General features: G+C 40.7%; 1 protein-coding gene across 8 annotated transcripts; it reads right to left on the reverse strand.

Annotated features, from left to right (window-relative positions):
- Positions 1-3,203: 3,203 nt before the first annotated feature.
- Positions 3,204-18,778, reverse strand: ZBTB24 (zinc finger and BTB domain containing 24). 8 transcript variants are annotated; one of them, XM_075202893.1, is made up of 7 exons: positions 18,699-18,778; positions 14,784-15,712; positions 11,074-11,241; positions 7,925-8,008; positions 7,309-7,392; positions 6,582-6,663; positions 3,204-5,145 (listed from the first exon to the last, which is right to left on the reverse strand). In XM_075202893.1, the coding sequence occupies exons 2-7, from the start codon at positions 15,694-15,696 to the stop codon at positions 4,371-4,373; spliced, it is 2,106 nt and encodes a 701-aa protein (XP_075058994.1). In that variant the 5' UTR covers positions 15,697-15,712; positions 18,699-18,778; the 3' UTR covers positions 3,204-4,370. The 8 variants fall into 8 exon arrangements, with proteins under 8 accessions (XP_075058994.1, XP_075059000.1, XP_075058996.1 ...); XM_075202899.1 differs by having other exon boundaries at positions 18,709-18,729; XM_075202895.1 differs by lacking the exon at positions 18,699-18,778 and adding an exon at positions 18,612-18,698.
- Positions 18,779-25,751: the final 6,973 nt, after the last annotated feature.

Below are 25,751 nucleotides of genomic sequence, written 5' to 3' on the forward strand. Positions count from 1 at the left end.
CTCCCATGATTTTCATCCTATGTACGGAGGCACTCGCGCGATCTATTAGCGCAAACCCAGACATTTCAGGGGTCCGGGTGGGAGAGAGGGAATTAAAATAAGCCTTCTTTGCGGATGACCTTCTAGCCATCCTCAAGAATCCGACCGTCTCAATTACGAACCTGGTTTCGGAATTTCGTGTTTTTGGAGAATTATCTCACTTTAAAATTAATTATTCAAAGTCAGTGGCCCTTAATATTTCCTGCCCACCCAACATAATTGAAGGTCTGAAGTCGGCTTTTCCCTTTGTCTGGCACCCCACGCATCTCAAGTATCTGGGGGTGATCATAAACAAAGACAATTCAAAAAATATACGCAGATAACTTCCTATTACTGCGACTATACGCACCAATCTGAGGGATTGGCTTCAGAAGGACTTTTCCCCGATAGGTAGAGTTAATGTCGTCAAAATGAACTTACTCCCGACAGTGTTATACCTACTACACACGCTACCAATTCATGTTCCCACTTCATGGTTCAATGAGCTACATAAGGCCATTAGACATTTTGTCTGGAGGGGCAGGACACCTCGCTTCAGACATGACATATTATATAAACGCAAATGTGATGGTGGTCTGCAGCTTCCACATTTTTTAACATATTACGACACTGTCATGCTGAACAGGGTTCTAGACTGGTCACGAGGAGGAGGGGACAGGCAGTGGGTCTGGATTGAGGATTATGCTTTAAAGACAGTGATTGATCTTGTCCCATGGCAGTCTTCTCTTCCCATTGTTAAACACCCGACTATATCTCCCACACTGGCCAGATGGTCAAAGCTGCGTCATATCCCAAACATCTCCACAAAGCACTCACCCTTGACGGCGCTTTTTGATAACCCGGACTTTCCCCTCGGCTTAAATAGACAGTCATTTAAACATTGGATCCAGGCAGGGAGCACCCATGTCGGCCAGCTGGTGGGCAGGTCTGGGGTCATACCCTTTGCTGAGATAAAGGCAAAGTGGGGTCTACCTAATGTGGAAATTTGGAGACATATCCAGTTGAGACACTTTGCCTGCTCCAGGGGAATCCATAAGGAGGCTGGCAGGACTTGCACACAGTTTGAGGCCCTTTGCACTGCAGCACATCGCCCTAGGCATACCCTATCATCTATTTATAAGATATTGATCGAACAATCATCCAAAGCACTACCTAAATTCACAAGGGACTGGGAGCGGGAGTTAGACATAGTCATACCGGAAACAGAATGGGGGAACATATTTTAGCATACCCATGTTATTTCAGTCAGTGTGAGAGCAGTTGAAACTCATTTCAAGGTACTGACTAGGTGGTACCGTTGTCCCAGTCTCCTAGCAAAAATGATTCCCGGGGGCTCAGATCTATGCTAGAGATGTCTGGGAGCTTTGGGCACTCCATTACATATCTGGTGGGATTGCCCGGAAATCAGACCCTTTTGGGATACGATTATTCTCATCTCCAAAACGATTGTGGGAACTGAATTACTAAATTGCCCAAGGTTCTGGCTACTTAACGACACTAATATGCCAGTCTACAAATATAAAAAGTCCTTGGTAAAGTATCTTAATGGCGCTGCAAAGGCGGCGATACCGGTACACTGGAGGTCACCGCTGGTCCCTACCATAAAAGAATGGTTTACACGGATAGATTTCTATATGGTAATGGATGAAATAATTTATGCGGCAGAGGACAAAAATAGAGCATTTTACATACTGTGGTCGGAATGGATTGAGTTTAAAAATAAAGTGTTGTTCGCTCAGCGGAATGTATGAAGCTTATCACATACCCCCTCTCTCTCCCATACCCACCCTCCCCCTCTTTCCTTCTATCTCTTTACCCCCTTTTTGCACAATTATTTCACCCTATTTTATCGTATTTACTCCTTTGAGAAAAATTAAGCAAATGTACCTCACCATGGGTGAAAACGCAACTGCTGAGTAAAGTTTGAAGTATTGGAATTTTGAGTTAATGTTATTGCATATACTTGTATATGATGTTAAACTTCAATAAAAACAGATTATATATAAAAAAAAATAAAAAATATTCTTTTGGAATGCAAGATAAATATTTCTATTATTGTTAGTGAAAAAGCTTAGCAAATCAGTAAAACTCTCTATAAACATTTTATATGAGAGAGGCACATTGAACAACCATGAAAATACAATATTTTTCTAGTTAATTTCAAGAAATGAATTATATTTAATTGTATCACACTGAACGAAGCTGGCAGTATAAAGATGGCATAAAACTAGATAACTAGCTCTTCATGTAAAACAGGAGCATTGTAGTTCTTTACAAATATACACCACTTTAAAGCTGTACTAGGAAAATATATTTTTATGGTAATCCCTAATGCTTCCAAGCCAGAGGTCCAGGTTCTGCTCCATGCAGCTGTTTTTCCCGTGGCGCCTCCATTTCTATCAAAGCCGTGGCTGAATACTGTGATGGTGGTCAAATCAATTTTACACTAACAGCTTCTTAACATTGTATTTGGCCTCATCTCCAGCTTAGCCATCTTCATAACCGCGCATGTGTAATTAATGTAATATAGTGATATTTTCCTCATATCTCCTAAGGCATTGATAGGCAATCTGACAGACTTCAACGGCCACACATTATCCTTAATTTTGTTAATAAGTTAAAATACACTTAATCAAAGTATGAGACACATGCTCTTAGAATAGACCCCACAAACACTCCAAATCACTTCTTAGATTAGGAATCATACAGCCCTTTCCGGCAAATAAAGGAGGGAGAACACATGGTGTTGCCAGCATGTCCCGCTTCCTCTGATCTTGGATGTGCTTTTTGTAGTAGGCGAGCTTGTAAGGGGGAGGTTACGTGATGCCAATGTCACCTTCTCTTGGCAAATAATAAGTTATGTTATTCTCTGCTTTATGCCCTGCTGAGCTTTAAACACGGCCCAATTTCTTACTTAACAGCTGGGGCCGTGGTTAAATCTTGGTGTGGTATAAAGCAGAGAATAAGAGCTAGAGTCAACAGGGCAAAAAGCAGAGAAAAGGATTAACCTATCATAATGCAGAAAATAGCTGGGGGACACAGGTGAAAGGCATGGTGGGCTGCCTGTTGCCCATCACTGTACTAAGGAGTACATTTTTCTCTATATTAGTATTTTTCTAAACTTTTCTAGTTCTTTAATAGTCACTATGCAAAATTAAACAAAGTAACAGCCATCATTTATTTGTAAAAGAAATGCATAGAACAACTATTTGCTATGTTACAGATGGACATAAGACATACCAGGTTTGTACATGGCCAGTGCAATGGAGAAGTATCGGCAAATAGGCGATGTACATATAATACATGTACATATAAAGTGGATATTTTGTGATAGAAAATTGCATGGGTAATAGTGTTATTGTATACAGAGAACAGTATATTTGCAATGCCTCACAAATTCAAACGCTTTTCTTTAAGCCTGTCTTAATGGGTCGAGTCAAACGGCTGGATGAGTGACATAAACCCCAACGGGCTAGACGCACATCTCTCAACAAAGTTTTGGAAATTAACAATAAGCCCTACGATCTGCTCCAGCTTTGCCCAACCATGTCCTCAGTCCACTCTATATTAACATGCCTTTTCATGGTTCAAGAATCAGGTTGGTTCCACCAAAGTCTGGATTACTGAAACATATGAGACAACAGCATTATCCATTGAAGTGGCTCCATCCAATGAGACTAAAAAAAGAAAAGAAATATCTCCAATAAGCAGTTCAAGATAATTAAACATGGGAGTGTCACTAAATGTAACACTTTTCCTTTTATGTATAGAATAATGTAACCCTTATAGGATAGTTGGTATCCCCTACTCAGAGCCACATTTCATACATTTCCAGTTGTGTTATACTTCTTATAAAATGAAAGTTTGAACAAAACAGTGTTTTTTGTTTGATTTTTTTTAAACATTTCTACATACATTTCGGTCATTTGAATTGAATTCTAGAAACCAAAAGCAAACATACAATTTTCTGTACAGTTTACCTAACTTCCATAAATTAGATACCTTTGTATTTGACAATATTGGTCTCAGCCGGTCACTTGTTTAATGAAAGGCAAACTAAATGCAGAATACCCAGAACTTTAAAATATAAATACAATTTTTAAAGCTATGGATACATGCAGAATTTAAATTTGCAGTATTACTTTAGCCCTCTACTTGTCTTTCATGAAAACATGTATCAGAAATACAAACTGTGCACATCTGGTTATATAAAAGGCTTCTGTATTGAAAAATGTGCATGTCCCTGATACAAATTAGTCTGTCATCCAGATTTACATTAGAATAAAAATATTTCTTGTACACAAGTATTTTCAATAGAGAATTAATTGAAATCACACAGTAGTTGAGTGTGTTGTTTCAATCGGTGGGTTTATAAAGGAGACAGCGCTGGCTTGTATCTGGAAGGCCTGTGCTTGGATCGGATGTCCAGGCACAGCTTGGACTACAGGGTTTACAGTTAAAGCTTGCTGAGCATGGTCAGGGACACGAACAGTTTGGTTCAAGATGCCATGAGATGGGTGAGCTTGTATCTGAGTCCGCCCCTGCAGCTGGTCAAGTGCTTCCTTTGAGAGGGTGATAACATGCATCTGCTCTGGTAGCACAGTTTGCACCCTACTTTCCATCAAATCAATGTTGTGAATGGATTGTACTTGCTGGTGGGATGTAACAGACAAGCCATGCAAGGCTGGAGACTGATGTGTGATCAGGGCAAGGTTTGCAGCTTGGTCTGTTATGCTTTGAGGCGCATCAGTGGTGACAATACTAATGCCTTGGCCATGCCCTGACATGAAGTTCAGGTTATGGACACCATCTGTGACCAGTAACTGTATTTCTTGTCCATTAGGTGTCGCTAGCTGATACTGCTGCAGCTGAAGTATGTTTCTTGCTTCGTCTGTGCCTCCGGTGCTTATAGCAATGTCCTGTGATTGTTTTTCTTTGCTATGGATCTTCATGTGTGTCTTCAGATTGTCCAGGCGGGAGAACTGTACCTTGCAGTCTGGGCAGGAGAATGGCTTCTTTCCTGTATGCAAAATGCAATGTCTCCTTTTGGCACTGGAGTCTGAAAAGGCTTTCCCACAAATGTTACAAGTATATGGCTTTTCCCCCCTGAAAAGAAAAAATAAATGTTGTTATGATATCTGCTGTTGTATCGAATACATAACCCTACTAGGGCAATGTCTCTCATATAAATTATATAGGTTTAATTGTGTTAAAATAACAAAAATAGCAGCCTATAAACTATTTAGTAAGATACTGGCATATTGTCTTGAAATATGAAGCAGGGTTACAAATATGAAACAGGCTTACAATTTCTCTGATGCAAACGATGCAGACAAACTGCATTTTATGGAAGAATGCACAATACAAAAAAAAATCATTACCATTAATTGCACAATACAAAAAAAAATCATCATCATTAATTTTGTCTTCCGGCTAATACGCATATTAGCAGGAATGAATTTATCACAGGGACCAGAGCTAGGGACACCTAAGAGTTAGCCAATTCCATTTCCATTTGACAAAACACCTGTGACCCCATGAGAGAGAGACACACTAGGGTCAATTTTGATAGCAGCCAATTAACCTAATAGTATGTTTTTTGGAGTGTGGGAGGAAACCGGAGCACCCGGAGGATTGAATGTTCTCCCACACAAACACGGGGAGAACATACAAACTGCACACAGATAAAGTCATGGTTGGGAATTGAACTCATGACCCCAGTGCTGTGAGGCAGAAGTGCTAACCACTTAGCCACCGTGCTGCCCATAGAAGGCCTGACAAGCAACTGTTTCAAGAGCAGCAGCAAAATGGCCTCTGCTCTCCCCAGACATAAGAAAGATAGGGGGTAGACTGTATGAGGAAGGGAATACATGGTTGTATGGGACGCCTGGTCATAAGATGTTAACATTTGTGAAATCATGAGTCCTGTCCCCTAGAACAAAAACAATAATTAGTAACATTTTATACTGCTGAGTATTTAGGGTTTTATATGGCAAATGTCACATGGCTATCTTCTACACTTATTTTACTCAATGCTTATTTTCTCTACTGGCGGTTACCCTTAAAGAAGACAGACACTGTTGGCAGAGTGCACCAGCTCTTGTGTGGCAGGAACTTAGTGCTTACATCTATAAGCTCTGAATTCCCAGGGCTAAATTATGCAGGTACTTAAAGTGCTCATGTGCCTCTAGCCTAAATGACATTGCTCCAAAGTAAACTTGAGTGTATAATTTTAGGATATTTAGATACAGTGTAAAGTTAGAAAGCAACTCGGTACGATAGTGCAAATGTTTAACAATGTAATGTACTCCCAGCTTCATTACCCTACACAATCTTACTTTACTGCAAGCAGAACTATTTTGCAGAATGTGTGAGCAGTAATACCTGCATGTGTGTGTATGATGGCATGGAGAAATATGAGGGAAAGGAAGCCTGGCTAACAGGGCAGAGGACTGGTCATCTGTATTACTGTGTAGAAACACTTACAGTAGAGAGTGTATATCATCCAAGTAGGTAAAAGACAATATTTAAATATACAGTACCTATGTATCCGGATATGCGTTTGTAATGAACTTTTAGCAGTGAAGGATTTTCCACATATCTCACATGTAAATGGCCTTTCACCTGTATGAAAAAATACAGACTATTAGTACTAAATATAGCAGTGACCGTGAGAGTGCGCACGCACACACCATAATAAGCTATATCTCCTATAATGCATCTCATGGACCCATTATGATCAATGATACTAAACAGCAATTTTTTTTTTCACTTTAAACATATTTTTGAAGCACAGATGACAAAGGGAAAACAGCAAATTCAAATGAATAAAATGATCTTCATACCATTTACATTTGCTGTACTGCATTGTGCTTTGATGAACATGAAACACCCTAGAAGACAACAACGTAACCAACAGAAATACACCATCAGTAGAAAACATTCATAGAACTTTCCAAAGTCAACTAACATCACCACACAATACTGTTTTACATGGAGCTATGTGGCATTGATGGGGCCATTTAGGCTCATTTCTCTATAGAAGGAAGCAAATAAATTGCATGGATCTCGCTACAAGCTGGGTTAAAGAAGCCATCACTGTACGGCCTGCAATCAACTACAACCAGAATCAACGTAGGCCAGTCCTATCGAGTTAAATGTAATACACAGCAATAATTTAGAGCTTGGCCTATGCTGTAGCCTTAACTCTGATAACTGGAGGCATTTTCAACATACACATCATATAGTAATATAGTAAAATAAGCGCACCTGTATGAGATCTTAGATGTTTTTTTAACTGTGCAGCGTCCATGAACTTTCGTTGGCAGACATTGCACTCTGGTAACCCACCACCTTACATTCATGGAGAAAAGACACAAGAAAAAATAAATAAATATAAGAGCACGTTTTTTTTTTACCTTTTCGGTATTAGAACTAATTGTCATTCACCAATGTTTTGGAATTGAAATATAAGCTATGTTGTACACATCAGACGTATTAGCTCAAACTTGAATTCCTTAATATAATCATCATTTCCAGTACCATCAAAGTTTTAATTTGGAGCTCCATGAAGTCGAAGTGACCACCACTTGTGACAAGTGTATTTTTTTTTACTATGGTGAATGAATGTTTTGCAAAATCACACTATGTAGAGCAAGTTAGTATTTTACTTTAAATTACCTCTATTGAACCCTTTGTGACCCTGAATTTTGAAAGCAGCAACAAACTAATGACTCCTGGCTATTTGAAAGCTATGTTATTCATACATTTCAGCACAATGTGTCAGTATTAAATTATAAATAAATTAATAATTTTTCTTCAAAGTAATATGTTCCTTCTATAAAAAACACTGAACAATAAATGAAATATTAGGATCTGTGCTTACCTGTATGTACACGATAATGACTCTTCAGCTGTCTTTTTTGACTGAAATATTTTCCACACTGGTCACAAGTAAATGCTTTTTTCCCTGATGAAGTGAAAAAAAAAGGAGTTAATAACTTTTCCAAAGACTACAAATCTTCAGTATACACTATATAACGTTTTTATAAATGCAAACAAGATACCCAGAAGATCTTTACCATTATGTGGTCTAAAATTGAAATTTACACTTATTATAAATGATTTTCTATTTCAGTTTTGCTTGAGTTCCATTTATAATAAAATGCACATGGACTGAAGTTTTGAAGTGGGCAGGGAGAGAAGAACTTGTAGCCAATTAGATGATAATGTTTCTAACAGCACAGAATAAAGCCAAAGATGAGTGCACAGATCTTGTAGGAATAAGTGGATTGTGTGACTGAGAAAGTAAGGAAGCAGTTGTTGCGACAAGGTCTATATTATGATGTGTACAGAGGAATTTTGGTAAGCAGGAAGCCACCCTTGAGAGTTAGACAGTGGAAAGAACAGGGTCCTCCAACAGCACACTGTAAAGATATGGAGGTGCCTGTCAAATGGATGCAGGAAGATTGTAGCATTAAATGCACCTCTATATGAAGTTAATACACCTAACGTTTTGTTTGACAAGTTCATGGTGATGCCAAAAATTACAAAAAATTGTTTCTAAAATTACTGCAGTAGTGTTTTTCTTTCAAAGTAGAAACATGAGGTCAAGGTATTCCAACTTAATAAAACATTTATGTATACTGTATGACTGATTTAGTTGTGCAACATAGAGCGACATACAATATTAGTATTTAGCATGAACAAGTTCTATGCACACAACCTTGTAACACTCCTTATACAACTTAACGTTCAATAATCATTTGGGGATATTTAGTTAAGGTCAAAACACATTTAGTGAGTAAAATATATACAAATAATAATAACTAATAGTGTCCCTATTTTCCATGATCATCAAAATGCCATAATCTGGTGACCTGAGACTCACACAACTTGTGTGTTCCTCTCCTTTACAAACAGTTAAATCGGTCTGCATAAAATGAGAATAGAAGAGTGCTTCTGCATTGTAACAGGAAATTGCAGTTATAGAAACACTTTAAGCGATATAATAAAAACCTCCAAAGACAATTAAAGCTGAGGATCATCCTAAAGAGTCAGCAGACTCTGAAGTGGCAATTTACGCTTTCCACTGTGTGCATTGTCAGGAATATCTGGGAGCAGTTTCAAGAACCAGGAAATGGCCATACAATTGCGCTGGGTGGGCAATGAGGCACACTTGCGCAAAAAAATAATCATTACAGGTCCTATTTTGTGTGGTTTGTAAGTGACCCTTATGAACTTTGAATTATTTGTCCCATTGCTCTTTACAGAACTGGCTAAACTCATTGATGTTAGCAGGTAGTATTGATTGATCTGCCCACTTCAGGTCATACCATAACATTCAGTTGATATCAGACATGGCTATCACAAAAAAAATAATTCTGCCTTGCACTTTCCATAAGATACACTTGTGTTTTTTTTTTTTTATCAATGTTCTGCATGGACAGCTACCATGACAGTCCACAAATAGCTGGTACAATCCAGAATGATATCTTCCATCAATGATTGTGAGCTCCCAATATCCAGAGCTTGTAAAGTAACTCTAATCCATTTTAGTTCCACTACAGTTGGAATTTATATTTTGTTCTCTCCAAATAGAACATTTCACATTTAAACCAAAATCGTTCCACTTTTATTTCATATGTCAACAGAAAATACTCCCAATAACCTTTTCAATGATCACCCAGTCTTTGGCAAACTTGAGACAGATGGTAATGTTCTCCATGCAGAGTTTGATATTCTAGCATGCAAGTCATACTGTTTAGTGTATTGTTCATGGTGGACTCAAGAACACCGACATTACAAGAAAGGCCCATCAATCCATAGTTTTAATCTTGAAGCTCTGTGTGAGCAGTGATTTTTATTGGAGGACAACTGTTTAGAATAAAGAGTTAGAACAGGATTGAATGTTCTCCAATTGTACTTTATCAGTGGCTTTGTAACCCTTCCCAGATCCATTAGCATCAGAAATATCATATATTGGTAGAGGGCATAATTCACTTTCATAAAGCTATGGCAAGAACAGTAGACTTTAGAAGGTGACAAATAATGGATTGACTCCTCAAATATACATGTTCTCATCTTATGCACTGCAACACCTGTGTAAATTACATCCTTCATAAAGCCTCACAGAGGCAGCAAACCAATGTGTTCAATAAGGACAAGAAAAATCTAATTTTTGGCATTATGTTTAATGAGATTCGGTTCATCAATACTAGGATTGAGATCCATACTAGGAGGTAAATTTACTAAACATTCTAAAAATGTTAAATGTGAAGGTATTGCCCACAGTAAGCAGATTCTAGCTAGCATTTATATAGTACATTCTAGAATATTTTCCTTTTTAGCAGGTTTAGTAAATCTACCCAAAGATGTTTTTTTCTGTCCTTTTCTCCTACAGGAAAAGCATACATTTTTTTCTCCTCCTGTTCAAAAGAATGTGCCTACGTAGATGAACGCATATTATTCTCTCCGTCAGAGTTTTTAGAATGCTTCTTGCAGATTTTAAGACAGCGGGAAAATAGCTGAATCAAAAAGTGCATAATACAGCAGAAGTCTTTGTTATTTCTCCTGCTCCCATCAGTTAAGTGAATAAACTGATCCTCAGAAATTTAGATATTGTGTAGAGCAATGTTTCTCAACTCTAGTCTTCAAGTACCCCCAAGTTTTCATGATTTTTGTCTGAGGGAACCAGTGGCACAGTTATGGAGCCAGCCAAATACACAACTTATCTGTGCATGAGTAAAAGACATCCTCAGAACATGACCTGTTGGGGGGATTTTGAGAAATGGAGTTTTTTCCTGCCAGAATGACAAAATGCTCTAAAATATTGAAGAAAGCTTTTATTTTGTTTTCCCACTGACGCTAAACCAACTTGTGTAACACCACCCTAAGACAAGTTCACCTATTTGCCCACAATAATCCAGTAATACAACAAATTTTAAAAAGGTTCAACATTTGTTATCATTGTATTTCTAGCCCACCTTGTGAAGTAACTGAACAGCTTGTACTGAGTGCAGTGCAAGTACCTACCTGCATGTAAACTCATGTGCTCCAATAAGGAATGCTTAGTTGCAAGAGACTTATTGCATATAGTACAGCTATAGGGTCTCTCTCCTGTGTGTATGCGCTCATGGCCTTGCAGCGAGTGCTTCTGGGAGAAACCTTTCCCACATTCTGCACATCTGAAGGGACGCTCTCCTGAAATATCATAAGAAATACAGACAGCTATCAATTGGGAACATAGGGAAACAGGAGCAAATTCACTAACAGTGTAAAAAATAAAGGCAGGTCTTCCAAGATGCATAAAATATCCATTGTTCTTTTCGTTTCTCCTCAGGTGAAGTGTTATATTTAAGGACACAAAATATTTCTTTCAAATAGTAAATAAAAAAACCCAAAAAAAAACAACCTAATAAATAAAATAATTAATGTTAAAGGACCGAAACGTGTAAAATGAGAGCGATATTTAATAGTAACTTGGACCCTACCTGGGTCAGGTACCATATGACAAACTCTCTTTTCACTCCATAGGGTTTGGCAGGGAACTGAGATAGCGTGGTCTCCACTGTAATAGAAACGTCCTCCTATCCACTATGAACCAATACAGACTGAGCCTGAGATTAATCAATAAGTAGAGATTTTCCATTTTCCAGTAAGTTGGGCACATTATTTCTATTATAGCAGCAACTAGAATTAACTGAATCTAAGAGTGAAAACGAGGGCAAACTTTTTAACCACAGTAATCTAAGTGTTAAGGTGCTGGACATCATAGTGTCTGAACAAATCATTAGTGTCCTCTAAGAGCCACTCATTCTGACAAACTAGCAAGAATAAAAAGTCTAGATTATTCTAACCAACACACGAGTTTCCATGACTCATCCATGACAATTCTATGATATTGTCCCATCCCACCTGCTTAAGAACAGGAATTTAGACGTTAAAACCCCACCCATCGCTAGAAGCTCAGTGAAATACAATAATCACTCATGTACAACAAAATGGCTTGCAAAAACTAATTTAATATAAATGCATCTAAGCAGAGGGGTGGAAAGTTAAGGAAGCCATCATTGAGGATTCATGCAAACTGAATTAATGGAAAGAATAATCCAGATTTTCCATATTATCCAATGACAGCACTGACCAGGAGATATACCAACTCAAATTATTCAGGAAGGGACTACTGGTTGAAGCACACTGAATCCAATGGCGATACCTTGGATGGCAGACTTAATAGTGTAATCTGGTTGATAGCCTTGTAGTTCTTCTCCTAGACTTAAACAAGAAAGATGGTTATCTTTCTGACTTTGGATTTGCACAAGGAAGGACCGATAAGATCTTGCAACCCATTGACGTTAGAGATGGCTTTAGGATGGATGGTTGGGTTTAATTTTATGATTACTTCACCTTTCTCGAGAGAAAGGTATGGTTCCTAGCATATCAAATATTACACATTTAAAGACAGGAATTTCAAAGAGGCATCTTCTATTGGCTCGAGTAGGGAAAAGGAATAGGCTAATCAAAACACAACTGAAGTTCCAAGAGGTATTGAGTTGCATAGCCTTGTGACCAATCTGTCTGCAACCTTGACAATCCTCAGCTTCCATGTGTATTCTATCAGTTTGTGGCCAAACGTTCAATAATGCTTAATAATGCCCCCTGAACTCTAAACAAAAACTATTAGCAGGGATACTCAGTATCTGGATCTGAATTGTGTTCATTGTTACACAAGAGAAAGCATTCAATACCTTGAAGTAAATTTGAAAGTGACTGGCTTCCTGCTCTTCAGAAGAATATAAATCAACATTTCAGACAGCCCTATTATTCCTCAAGCCTCTCAGGATCCAGGTTGTCATATAAGTATCTTGATGTCTACTCAAAGCATTGTAACCTGTGAAGTGAGATGCTTGGACACTGGGTAGATAGATCCCAGGATCTTTTAAGTCCAAGCTTTCCAGGAGAGAGATTTCACCAAAATGGGGAGAAGACTCTGTATTCCCTCCTCCTGTATTTTCACTTATAGCCTCAGCACTAAGAACAGAGGGAAAGGTGTAACATATACTAAAATCCTATTTTTTGGCCCGTTCTAAGGTTCATTGAGAAGAACTTTTCTGCTTTCTGATCTGTTCTAGAGGCAAATATATCAATATCTGGGAAACGCCACCTGATTGTAATGTTCTGGAATATCTGGTTTAAAGATTATTGTCTAGCAGTTTAGGAAGTTTGCTAAGGTGTGCAACTTTCCCTTGAAGTGTACTGCTGAGAGGGATAGAACATTTGTCTCGGATATATATTTGTCATATTTTGCAAGAGTGGTTTCTTAACGATTATATAAGCAAACATAGTAATATTGAGATCTTACTCTTACAATTTTGTTAAGTATCTTAGTTGAAATTGCATTCAATGCTTCCCATACTACTAGAAGGTCTTTGTGGTTCAAAGGCCCTGTGTGAATGCCACATTAAGTCCCTTCTGATCTCTCCACCTTGAGTGGCTCACATTTGCTGTGCCATTACACACCACCTGCCTTATAGGGAAGAATTCTAGTCTTGAGACACCACAAACTTTGGATGAATGCCCAAGTAGATTTTGTTTTCTGAGTTACTCAAACCTGACTTTTCTCATTTATACTCCATCCCAATTATGACAGGACAGGACTAGACAAACAACCATTGACGGATGGTTCAGTGTCCAACTTCTCCGCTAAACTTAGAGCACAATAAGTAGGAGCCTAAAAGACTACTTCATCCTAAGGAAGCCCACAATCTCCACCATCACTTTCATGACATTACTTGAATCTGAGGAAACACGAAATGGGAGACCCACAAAATGAAAAGGTCTCAGTTTGCCCTCCACTAAATGATGCATCTAATACTCCCTCCTGCTCGGCCCTTTTCGCTAGAGTATCTATGGTCAATAATGACACTATTGTCCAGCATGTATATGGGGGACATCAACGTTCAGGGTCATATGCTGCCTTTGTGACTCAAGATCCAGCACTGCAGCATGAACCAACATCTGCTGTTCAACTTCCAGGCTCGAGTCAGGTGCAGTCTCTTCTTGTCACCCGAGGATGACCCATACCAGTTCCTTGCCAGAATGTAGGCAAGAGTCAAGAATTGGGAGGGAACAAATAAGAAGTCCCATAAAGAAAGTGAAAGGTGATAGTGGACATCTTCCACCCATATCCCAAGTAAGTAAAGACAAGATGACTCTGGGTTGTTGGGGTTGGGCATCTGTTTCCTGTCCCTAAACAGGTGGGAGGAAACAATCTCACGGTGCTATCACAGGGCTGATATGAGGAGAGCAGTTCTTTAACCAGTCTCAGGTGAACATGAATTTGTGTCTTGCAGCGTTAGTGGAAGGATGTAATTTTAAACATGACACTTTTGCTGTTAGGCCCCAGTAATTTATAGCCATTACTCTGGAAGTAAATTATGTTGCTAATTATAGAGATGACTTTGGGAAAAGACAGTGTGAAGGATTAAGTCATAATCACCTGCCTACTGTAAACACTGGAGACGAACTGGAGATGTTCAATCAATGTAAAATGGGTCCTACAGCGGAATAAAACATATGTTAGCACTTTAACCTGGAAGTGCACAGGAAGTAACTTGGGGCATGAGGACTATACAAGGGGCATCATGAAGGGTATGTACACGGGTAGAGCCCACAAGAGGAAGTCTTACACAGGAACCACATATGTCTAACAGTGGACTTAATTTTAACTATTCTTTTCGTACCTGTGTGAGTTCTACGGTGAATAGCTAGGAAGTGCTTGTATTTGAACACTTTGCCACAATCCTTGCAGTGAGCTTCAGTGCTGGGTTGTTTTCTTCTGCCTAGAACATGCTTGAGTGGTTCATGTTCCTCATTATCCTCAGCAAGTCTGTAGTCTCGAAGCATAATTGACCTCTGAAGTCTGCGCTTACTGTGCCTCTTCCGAAACATTTGTCCTTCCAAAGGCCTGGGGTTTAAATCACATGTCACCTCTGCAGCATAATCACTAACAAGTTCTTGCTCGTTGAATGTGCTTCCATTGAGAACATTTGTAGCCTTGATGTGCTCTGAGCTATTTCCATGGTCTGAGTCTGTCTCAGTCTGTGCCACAGGACTAACATCCATCTTTCTGTTATCTTGAACACATAACAGTTTCTTTGGTCTTCCTCGTTTACGCTTGGGCAAGTCGCTATCCATTTCCTCTACTAACTCATTGTCAGCTACATCTAGGAGGGTCTTGGCATAGCTTTGGCTCTCCTGATAATCTGCATAGGCTTTCACTAAATCATCTACTTTTAAAATCTGTGCAGTTGCCACTATTTGCTGAAGGCATTTTTCACTCACATGAACATTTCCAGTGTAAATAAACTGCAGCAATGTTCCAAAGATCTCAGCAACCATTCCTTCCATGACATAAATTGACTGGCCCACATCTCCCTCATCAGCAAACATCATGGAAAAATATTCACTGCTAGCAGCTAGTAGAGCCTTGTGTGCTCGGAACGAAACATTCTCTACTATCAGTGTGATGTCACATAAGAAGTTCTTTCTCCTCTGCTCCTCCAAGCTGGAGAGCACAGTGTCCACGTGAACTCTCGAATGGATATTTATCTGCACCTCAGTTTCTAACTCCCACTGGAGACCAGCTTCTTCCATTGTTCACAGAGGAAACCTGCAAAAGTGCAATAAATGTATTTAAGTATCCAAGTTCAATACTTGATTTCAACATTAGTATGACACTTTCGCTAACATTTGTTTCTTACATTTAACTGTAGGCAATCACATAAGCATTGTAATACTACAAAGATACAGTACACCCACATCATTTAGATCTACTTATGATATTTTAGTGGTAATAAATGCATTTTCAAGCAACAATCATAATGAGTACCTAGACAAACAGGAGCAAAAAGAAATGTATATATTTTTATGGAATAGGGAACAGTTATCTTGTCTCTCTCTCTCTGTACAGCCATGTAGTTGGAAACATGTAATATGTGTTGACTTATATAAAAGCGCTATTGGGAACATTAAAAAGGTGTAATATATATATATATATATATATATATATATATATAAAAAACATTTATTATATTCGAGATAAAGCTGCGACTGTGTAACGGCATACTTCCTGTTTTCCTCTACATTTCAGAACATGCCTCTCATTCTGAAATTACTGTGATAACATACAAATATAGTTTGCACTCAGCTACATAAAGAATGTAAATAACATGTGAAACCTCTCAAGTCCTGTAATAGTGAGGATTTATATGTAAAAATGTTACAATATGCATTTTAAAACTGAATCAAATTGCATTTTAGGCCTAGCAGTATTTTAATAAAAAGAAATTGATTATATAACGTCTTCCTTTGTAATAAAATTGACTGCATATAACCATTTATCTATCCAAACAGCATTTTATGAAATACAAGTTGCCCCTGTTTTACACCACTCACACATACGATCAGTGACACTGAGAAGCAGCAACTGAAAGCTTAAGGTAAGACAGTGGCTGCTTCTCCATGTGGAAGTGTTGCAGGGACAGTAAAACAATGGATGAGTGACATTATGTCACTTGTACACTGTTTTAGGCACCCACTAACCATTGGCGCCCTACTAGGTTTGCCTTATGGTAGCACCAGTCCTGGGGAATGGGTTGCACAAGCACAGCTGTGAGAGGGAAAGAGGGGCAGAGGCCCTATGACTAACAACGCATGACCAATGTAATAGATGCCTGTCTGGATACTACCTGTATGTGGGACTCCCTTCTGACTGAATATGCAGGGACTCTCCTGGGCAGGCAAAGTGACCCATACATTCCAGAGCTGTCTTCTTACCATTTTCAGTGACAGCTAAAGAAACCCTATTATTTCCTGTGATATCCATCTTCTAAAGAAAGCCACACCTACAAAAGGATAAATCAAGCAGGAACTTGCATAAATCATGCCACAGCTATGCACTGCATCACTCCTGTTACTTGGCTCTTATAGTTTTGAAGCTGGCTCCTACATTTTTTTCAAGCCTTGCCTAAAAGTACCCTGCATGTATGGTGAAGAACATTCAGAAGTTTAAGGTCCTCACCACTGTCTCATTTGAGGTCTGCGTGTCCCATGTACTAAAACTTTGAGATGATTATTTTGTCTTACTCACATAAACATAAAACAAAAACCGTACAGGTCCCCCTTAGAAACACTACGAACCCTAGTGTTGCCAAGGTTAATAGTGTTTATAGAAAGCACCCCCATGCTTTTTTTCTTTTTACTAAGGGTAAGACATTATACAGGTGCCGGGTCCTCGCATTTTAAGTGACAACAATGACTCTGCTGTCTGCGTTTATTGCAGTGTTGCCTATCAGTTTTTAAGTAAGTCTGTATTTCCTTCATGTTGGAATTATACCCATCGGCATTTTAGTGTCACAATAATTGTTGTCGGAATTGTGGTCATCGGCATTTCAGACCCCACCCAACAAAACATTTCATTTATAGAACACATATATTGTAGCGTTTTATTTCTATTATTTTATTCTCCGACTGAATCAGAACTCCAATTTTAAAAGGGTGAAATTATCTTGTCTCAAGAGGATGATTAAAAAAAAAACAACAACTATTTTCTTAGAAACAATGGACAGTTTTTTGAAGGACTTAAAAAAGTAGATGTTTTTACATCCTAAATACGCAAGTTTTAAAATAATATTGTGTAAAATTGTCATTCCATTGAAGACATTTTTAGACTATTTTCAGATTTCTCTACTTTTTTAGGATACAAAAAAAAATATGTGCTTTCAGAAAATATCCATTTTATTGACATTCTCTATTGTGTTCAGAGAGGATCATCATCACCATTTATTTATATAGCGCCACTGATTCCGCAGCCCTGTACAGAGAACTCATTCACATCAGTCCCTGCCCCAATGGAGCTTACAGTCGAGAGAGATAGAGACACTCTAGGGTCAATTTTGATAGCAGCCAATTAACCTACCAGTATGTTTTTGGAGTGTGGGAGGAAACTGGAGCACCCGGAGGCAACCCACGCAAACATAGGGAGAACATACAAACTCCTCACAGGATAATTTCCTATTTCACTCAAACCAGAAACAAAAAAGGAACATACTGCTGAGAAACATGCATAATATAAAAGTAGAATCTTAATGTGGCGTTAACTATATCAAGCCCACTATATACTTAGCATAAGAAGAGACAAAAAATGGTGGTATAATATTATAGAATATGATGTACAAAGAAGGACAATCCTAGAAAAGTTAATGTAAAATATCAGTTCCTCCTCTATTATATACAATCAGCAACTGTTAGATGTTTTCTGATGTATACTTATTACATTTACCACACTGGTACATACACGTCAGTGACAGTGTTTCCATGAATGAGGAGCCGCTGGACATTACAGAACATGCTCACAGTAGCTGAGCACCATGACGCAGTAAGAGGCACTGTGACATCACATAATATATTCAAATAATGAACCATAATGATAGTGAGGACAATAACTGTCTTAATAACATTAATGAAATAATCCCAACACACGGGAATGTCTACCGAATGTGTACAAGTACCACAGCGCCTGCCCGCCGGTCAGCTGCCGGCCTCCGTGTCACCGCACAAGCTCCCCGGGCTCCCGCACACTGTGACCGATAACTCACCCGGACCTACATGCGAGGTTCCTGAAAGACAGTTGATGACATCACAATCATGTGACCGGACTCCACCGTGACGTCACCGCGTCATGTGACAACCCCGCAGAATAGGTCAGGAACTGGAGGCGGCAGATTTGAATAAGAAAGAGAAGCTGTGCAGTAGTAGCACCCTGCAGTGTATGCTCAAAGTCAGCACCAGACAGTACAGCGCCGAGGCCAGACCTACCATCACTTATGTACACATAAAAATACAGAATGTGCTATTTTTAACAAAAAAAACATTTTATTGGTACCAGCATCACATAAATTCGTTAATCAACGGAAGTAAATTGCTGTTTGGTGCATGAGTTGAGGTAACGAGAAAAACAACCACAGTGGTAAAATATTGGTGATGCAGAAAATATACAACATGCATGTGAAATAAATAAGTGAGTTTTTGAATGATAGTGAAAAAAATGTTTCCCACTTGTATTGGAAGGGACTGCAAATGTGTGCTCTAGTAACATGCAAGTTCTCTTAGTGGATAGTGGCTGCTAACAACTAGACTATAACTCGGATGAAAAATATATATGGATCCTGCCTTTGCATCTTGTGGCAGGTGATAAGCAGAAATAGAAATTTCCACATATAAATAAAGGACACTAATTAGCAAATGACAGTCAAAGTCTTAGGGCTAGATTTACTAAACTGCGGGTTTGAAAAAGTGGAGATGTTGCCTATAGCAATCAATCAGATTTTAGTTATCATTTATTTAGTACATTCTGCAGACAGCTAGAATCTGATTGGGTGCTATAGGCATCATCTCCACTTTTTTAAACCTGCTGTTTAGTAAACACCCCTTAGAGTGTTCTGTGTTGTAAAGGGACTAGATTTAAAATGGCATACAGGTTCCTGACCCTTAGCTGCTGCCAGTGATACGACTGAAAAACACGTACCTTAGAGATGCCCAAAGCTTGAACAAATGCTGGTGAGTGCGCTCAACCTTGGCAGCCTTACTGCAAATTGACTAAGTGCATATGTAGAGGTGTCTCCGGGAGCCCTGGATCCGGTGCCCGGGAAGAGGGCGAAGATGGAAGCTGCTGGCGTGTCCCTGGAGGGACAGAAGATGGCCCTGGCTGCTGTGCCCATCAAGCGGGTGAAGAAGGAAGAGAATGTTTACTTACCGGTCCAGCATGGGTGAGTATTCCCTTCTTCCTGCAGGTCTGGGCAGCGGAGGAAGGATGAGCCAATCAAGGCTCGCCTTTCTCCGCTGGCCAATCAGCGGCCGGATAGGTGAGCCAATCACAGCTCACCTCCGGCCGTTTGAAAGATTGCCGCCGTTGCGAGACAATCAGCGGTCGCGGCGGTGCCCAGTGATGACGCCGCGCCGGCGAGTATATAAACCGCTGTCCGGCGCCATCTTGTCAGAAGTCCGTTGGCGGAGAGGAGTGAGGACGTCGTGGGATGTCCGGAGCGGCGGATCAAGACAAAGAAGACGCCGGAAGTGTCAGGGTGCCCTTGTCAGGGCAAGTAGCTAACCTGCCACTGTCACTCAACGCCGGAGACGTCGGCGGGGAGCCCTTGTCAGGGCTAAGACCGCCCCGTCCCAGAAAGAAAGAAGAGGGCCAAGCCCGGAGACTTCGGCACGGAGCCCTTGTAAGGGCCGAGAGCGCCCCAGCCCTTAGAGCAGCCGGAAGACCTGCACCGAAGTGGAGAAGAGGCGCCGACGGCTGGAGGGTCTGGAAGACCCGAAGAAAGAAGGCTGCGGGGCAAGTTGAGTATCCTGCGCAGAGCAGGTAAGTATACGCAACATTAAGTGGGGCACTAGGCCCATTTCCACGGTCGGGCACAAGGCCCGTGGGCATCAATTAGGGGCACAAGGCCCAGGGAGCTGGGTAATAGGCCCTACTAGGTAGTGGGCTGATAGCCCAATAGTGTTACAAGGGCACAAGGCCCTAGTTAGTTAGTTAGGGGCTGGTATCCCAAGGGGTACAAGGCCCTTAGAGTTAGTTAGTGGCCTAGAGGCCATAGTTAGCAGAGGCCACAGGGCCGAGTCAGAAGGCTCAAAGCCCATAGTCCATAAAGGGCACAAGGTCCTAGTAGTTAGGTAGTGGGCGAGTGCTCAGAGTTAGGAAGGCCACAAGGCCTGGTCAGGCAGGGGTTTGTGCCCCTAGGTAGAAGGGCACAAGGCCCTAGTGAGTATGCTCAGAGCCCAAGTTAGAGAGGGGGCTAAGGCCCATAGTCAGAGCACAAGGCTCTGTAGTCAGCTGGGCAGAGAGGCCCATGGTGTAGGACATAAGGCCCTGGTGGTAGTCAGTGGCGGAAGAGCCCTGAGCAGAGTAGGCGCGGTCCTGTGTGCGAGGTGAGTACACTAAGAGGAGTAAGGTAACAGTAGAGCAGAAGGCTCCTGTTGGTGCTGTAGCAACCGGATGGTTGGCTAGCAGCTGTGTACTCGTGTATTAGCTTGCCATATACTGTATATTGTTTTATTCTGTCTGCGCGGCGAGTATTGCTTTGTATATCGTATGTTTGGTGTGCTACATATTTGTTTCCAGGTGCAAGACGTCAGGCCCCCATTAAAGGTAGGCTCTTGTTTCCTGTTTTTCTGAACTAACCTGTACTGTGGGGATAAGTGTAGTTACCAGCTTGTACAACATAGCCAGTGAAGAGCACACTTAGTTTTCCAGTCCCATAGGTTCCTGGGGTTACGCTGGTTCCAGAGGGGATGATTGAGAGTCATTGGCAGTGCGGCACAGCTTGATTCAGTTCCAGGGACGGCCCGTGGTTCTGGTTGAGTGTCCCAAGCCTGAGTTCCGTGCAGGTTCTTTGGCGGTTCCACGGGAGGGACACGATCTGGGTGGAGGCAGTCGGGCGGTTCAACGTGGTGATGATCGGCTGGTCCGTGCGGCAGTCTACTCTCAGGTTGATGTGCTGTTCCAGTGAGCCTCTTTCGGGCCTTGTGCAGCCGGTCCTTAGGATTCCGTGGGTGACCCCATAGCAAGAAGACAGTCTTCTTGGTACGACCTGGGTGAGGGGGTTAGGAACCGCCCTCCGGAATCAACCGTGAACACCGGCTGGTGTTCCCCGTAGAGTATAGTGAGTAGGTCCCTTTAGTACACCACAACCAGTTAGTGTTATAGTTGTGTATTCTAGTTGCGTTGCCGGCCATTAGCGAGTTGTTAGGGTCAGGTCGCTTGTTGTAATAAGTTTAGTGTTGTGGGTGTACACCTTAGTCTCACTGATAGCGCAGAGGAAGGCTGTGTGTTCCTTGTCATCCGCAGGTGTCGGGGAGGAGCAGGAGAACAGGACCGGAAGTGGGAGTGTCCCGGTGAGTATAACGCTCGATTCCCCCTTTCGGTTAGGCCCTCACCGAGAGGTGAGTGGGGTGCTTGAGGCGGGACTGTTCCTGGCCTCAAGTGCTCGTAGTCCCCCGCGCCTTGGCAAGAGGAATATGAGGTGGTGGCAAGCGAGCTTGACTAAGAGTGTCTTCGCTCATTGCCGTGGTTTCGGACAGGCCTTTCCTGGTAGGCACGGCCGTAATTTCTGTCTCTTCCTCAGAGGGACGTGGTTGGAGGTGACAAGGGTTGCTGATCTGCTGGGATAGGACAACGGCTGGGGCATCGGAATCGGACAGGAGGTGACTATCTTTTATCAAGTAAGTTCTTCTGTGTGTGTCTGTCCTGTTCCCCGCAGGCGCTTACACATACACCCCTTCCTCTCCCCATTCTGGCCTTGAAATCATAGACTGTGTAAATGAATGGAATTATCCTGTTATATCTATATGCATTTATTAAATGTTTTGTATACTACCACTATCTTCATACTGTGTGTTTTGCCTCTGGTGTATTAGTACTCAGCGCAGGGTGTTCAATATTTAATTGTTTGTAGTGTCCTTTCGTCATCATCTATCATCTATTTGTTTATATAGCACCACTAATTCTGCAGCGCTGTACAAAGAACTCATTCACATCAGTCCCTGCCCCATTGGAGCTTACAATGTAAATCCCCTAACGTACACACACACATACCGAGAGAGACTAAGGACAATTTAATAGCAGCCAATTAACCTACTAGTATGTTTTTGGAGTGTGGGAGGAAACTGGAGTACCCAGAGGAAACCCACGCAAACACTGGGAGAACATGCAAACTCCACAGAGATAAGGCCATGGTCAGGAATTGAACTCATGACCCTAGTTCTGCGAGGCAGAAGTGCTAAACACTAAGCCACCGTGCTGTCCTTTGTGCTCAAAGATGTATTGCATACACCTGCGTTCACTGGCATATAGTGCGTTTCTGAGCATGCAAGGAGCAATTTAATGCAAAGTATGGCATGTATCAGCATTTACAATTCTTAATGAATCAGGCCCAAGATATTTATATATGTCCGTCTATTTATTGTTATTTTATGTCCTACATTCATCATCATCATCAACATTTATTTATATAGCGCCAGCAAATTCCATAGCGCTTTACAATTGGGAACAAACATTGATAAAACCATACTGGGTAATACATACAGACAGAGAGGTAAGAGAACCTTGCTCGCAAGCTTACAATCTATAGGACAATGGGAGTTAGAAACACAAGGGTCTGTGCTACATCATTACATTTATCATTCAATACCATACAGTGAAAAATAAGCCCGCGCTCGGTATATCCCACATTATATATGGTACCAGCTGCTTGGCAACAAGCCCGCGCTCGGTATATCCCATATTGTATGTGGTACCAGCTGCGTGGCAATATAAATGCCCATATATGTATACAAAACAGAAAGAAAGTTGTCAGCGCTTATCCTTTAAACTGCATATCTGTGTGTGTCTAGCAAACTGAAAACATGAGGTATTAGTTCATATTTTGATCGAAAGACTTAAGCCTGCATCCCACGTCAAGGGTACCTCATTATATGCAGGTCCTACACTGACCTATATGCTTTAAACACTATTAAAATGCAGTTAAAATCAGATGCACTCACCTCCCAGGTATAGGGGTTTACATCTAGCAAAGGCTAGCTTGTGAGCCACACCCAAATGTGCCTTAAATAGGCTTGATGGACAGCTGCTATGACAAAAAAGGCAATATTTTGAAACAAAACCAGAGAAAAATAAGCCCGCGCTCGGTATATCCCACATTATATATGGTACCAGCTGCTTGGCAACAAGCCCGCGCTCGGTATATCCCATATTGTATGTGGTACCAGCTGCGTGGCAATATAAATGCCCATATATGTATACAAAACAGAAAGAAAGTTGTCAGCGCTTATCCTTTAAACTGCATATCTGTGTGTGTCTAGCAAACTGAAAACATGAGGTATTAGTTCATATTTTGATCAAAAGACTTAAGCCTGCATCCCACGTCAAGGGTACCTCATTATATGCAGGTCCTACACTGACTTAAGCCTGCATTTTTCTCTGGTTTTGTTTCAAAATATTGCCTTTTTGTCATAGCAGCTGTCCATCAAGCATATTTAAGGCACATTTGGGTGTGGCTCACAAGCTAGCCTTTGCTAGATGTAAACCCCTATACCTGGGAGGTGAGTGCATCTGATTTTAACTGCATTTTAATAGTGTTTAAAGCATATAGGTCAGTGTAGGACCTGCATATAATGAGGTACCCTTGACGTGGGATGCAGGCTTAAGTCTTTTGATCAAAATATGAACTAATACCTCATGTTTTCATTTTGCTAGACACACACAGATATGCAGTTTAAAGGATAAGCACTGACAACTTTCTTTCTGTTTTCAATACCATACAGTGGCTCAACTGTGGGTCATATAATTTACATGCTGCTAAGAAGTAATTGTCAGATGAGCCCCACTGATCATCTAAGGGAGAGCCAAGCTGAACTTTTAACAGACTGTTAAAAGACAATTTCTGTCTAGAATGATATGTTCCTTGAACTTTTGAGGTCTTAGCTGGATAAAACATCTTTAACTGGCATTTACTTTGCAACACATTGTGGGGATTACACACTGCTTGGTCACTCTTACTGTCTGGTGAACCAATCCAGATCAGTGTATGTGAGTAGTCACTATAGATTTGGTGCCATGTCCAAGCCCAATAGAGCTTGAGGAGGTGGGGCACCATGGTGGCAGTCCTCTTTCTGCTGTTTAGGAAACCTAAGAAAAAAACAGATAATGGTGTTTTTGCGAAAAAAACAGAAAAGGGAGTCTTGAAGAAAAACAGTCACCTTGCAGAAAGTGTTTCCATCTCTTCTGGTTTTTTTGTCCAATAATTGTAGGCCCAATGCATGGAATGTATTATCCAGAATTTATAGTTCTCTGTAGTGACATTTGTTAAGTGCGTATTGTCGCTAACCAATAACGATTGTCGAACCTCGATTTGTGTTTCCAACGCACAAAGATTTATTCGCAAAAAGTAGTATAATATGTTCAAGCGAAGTGATAATAAATACAGCCGTTACTTATCGCAGGCGCTCTGGATCCAGTGTGCAGTCATTCAATCCTGAAGTCTAGGGACAAGATGTCTGAACACTAGATGAGAAGCTGCTGCTTATATGCACACAGGAATACAGTAATACAATGGAGATGGTATAGCTTGCTTCTATTGGTCCAGGTTTCAGGAAGGTCCAAGGAGTTGTCATCATTGGATAGTTCATACTAAAGAATCCAAAGGAGGGGGTCATCTCTCCAGGGGGTATGCTCTGCTCTTCCCGCCAAGATTCCTTAGTCTTAAGTAGTTCATAATTCCCTATCATTCATAACTTGTGTATGTACTCTGCGATTCCTTCGCAGAGTGAACCAAACAGTAGCAAATGTTAAGAGGTTTATTATGATACCACATACGATATGATTCCTTCAACCTGTTCCATATATTTCACTAATGTGCATATAACTTATAATATATAACATAAATACTACTATATTTCGACATAAATGACTATGTGTTGCAACTACCATTAATGTGTACTACTTTACAAGTATGCGTGTTTGTGCGAATGTATGGTAAAAGACCAAATACTGTTGCTGCCACGTGTAGTAGCTGCGTACGCCCTTTTACGCCGTAGCGTGCCCTTGTACGCCGTAGCATACCGTACGCATCTTTTCAGACAAAGACAAC

This window comes from Mixophyes fleayi, chromosome 3 (genome assembly GCF_038048845.1).
Source record: "Mixophyes fleayi isolate aMixFle1 chromosome 3, aMixFle1.hap1, whole genome shotgun sequence".
NCBI classification, from domain to species: domain Eukaryota; kingdom Metazoa; phylum Chordata; class Amphibia; order Anura; family Limnodynastidae; genus Mixophyes; species Mixophyes fleayi.

Bases quoted from the DNA above. Each gene is read 5' to 3' on its own strand.
- ZBTB24 (XM_075202893.1), bottom strand. From the start codon at position 15,696: ATGGAAGAAGCTGGTCTCCAGTGGGAGTTAGAAACTGAGGTGCAGATA. The intron at 8,009-11,073 runs GTAGGTACTTGC...TCACTTCATCAG, and splicing joins GCACATGAGTTTACATGCAG to GGAAAAAAGCATTTACTTGT. The intron at 6,664-7,308 runs GTGCGCTTATTT...TTTTTCATACAG, and splicing joins ACATCTAAGATCTCATACAG to GTGAAAGGCCATTTACATGT.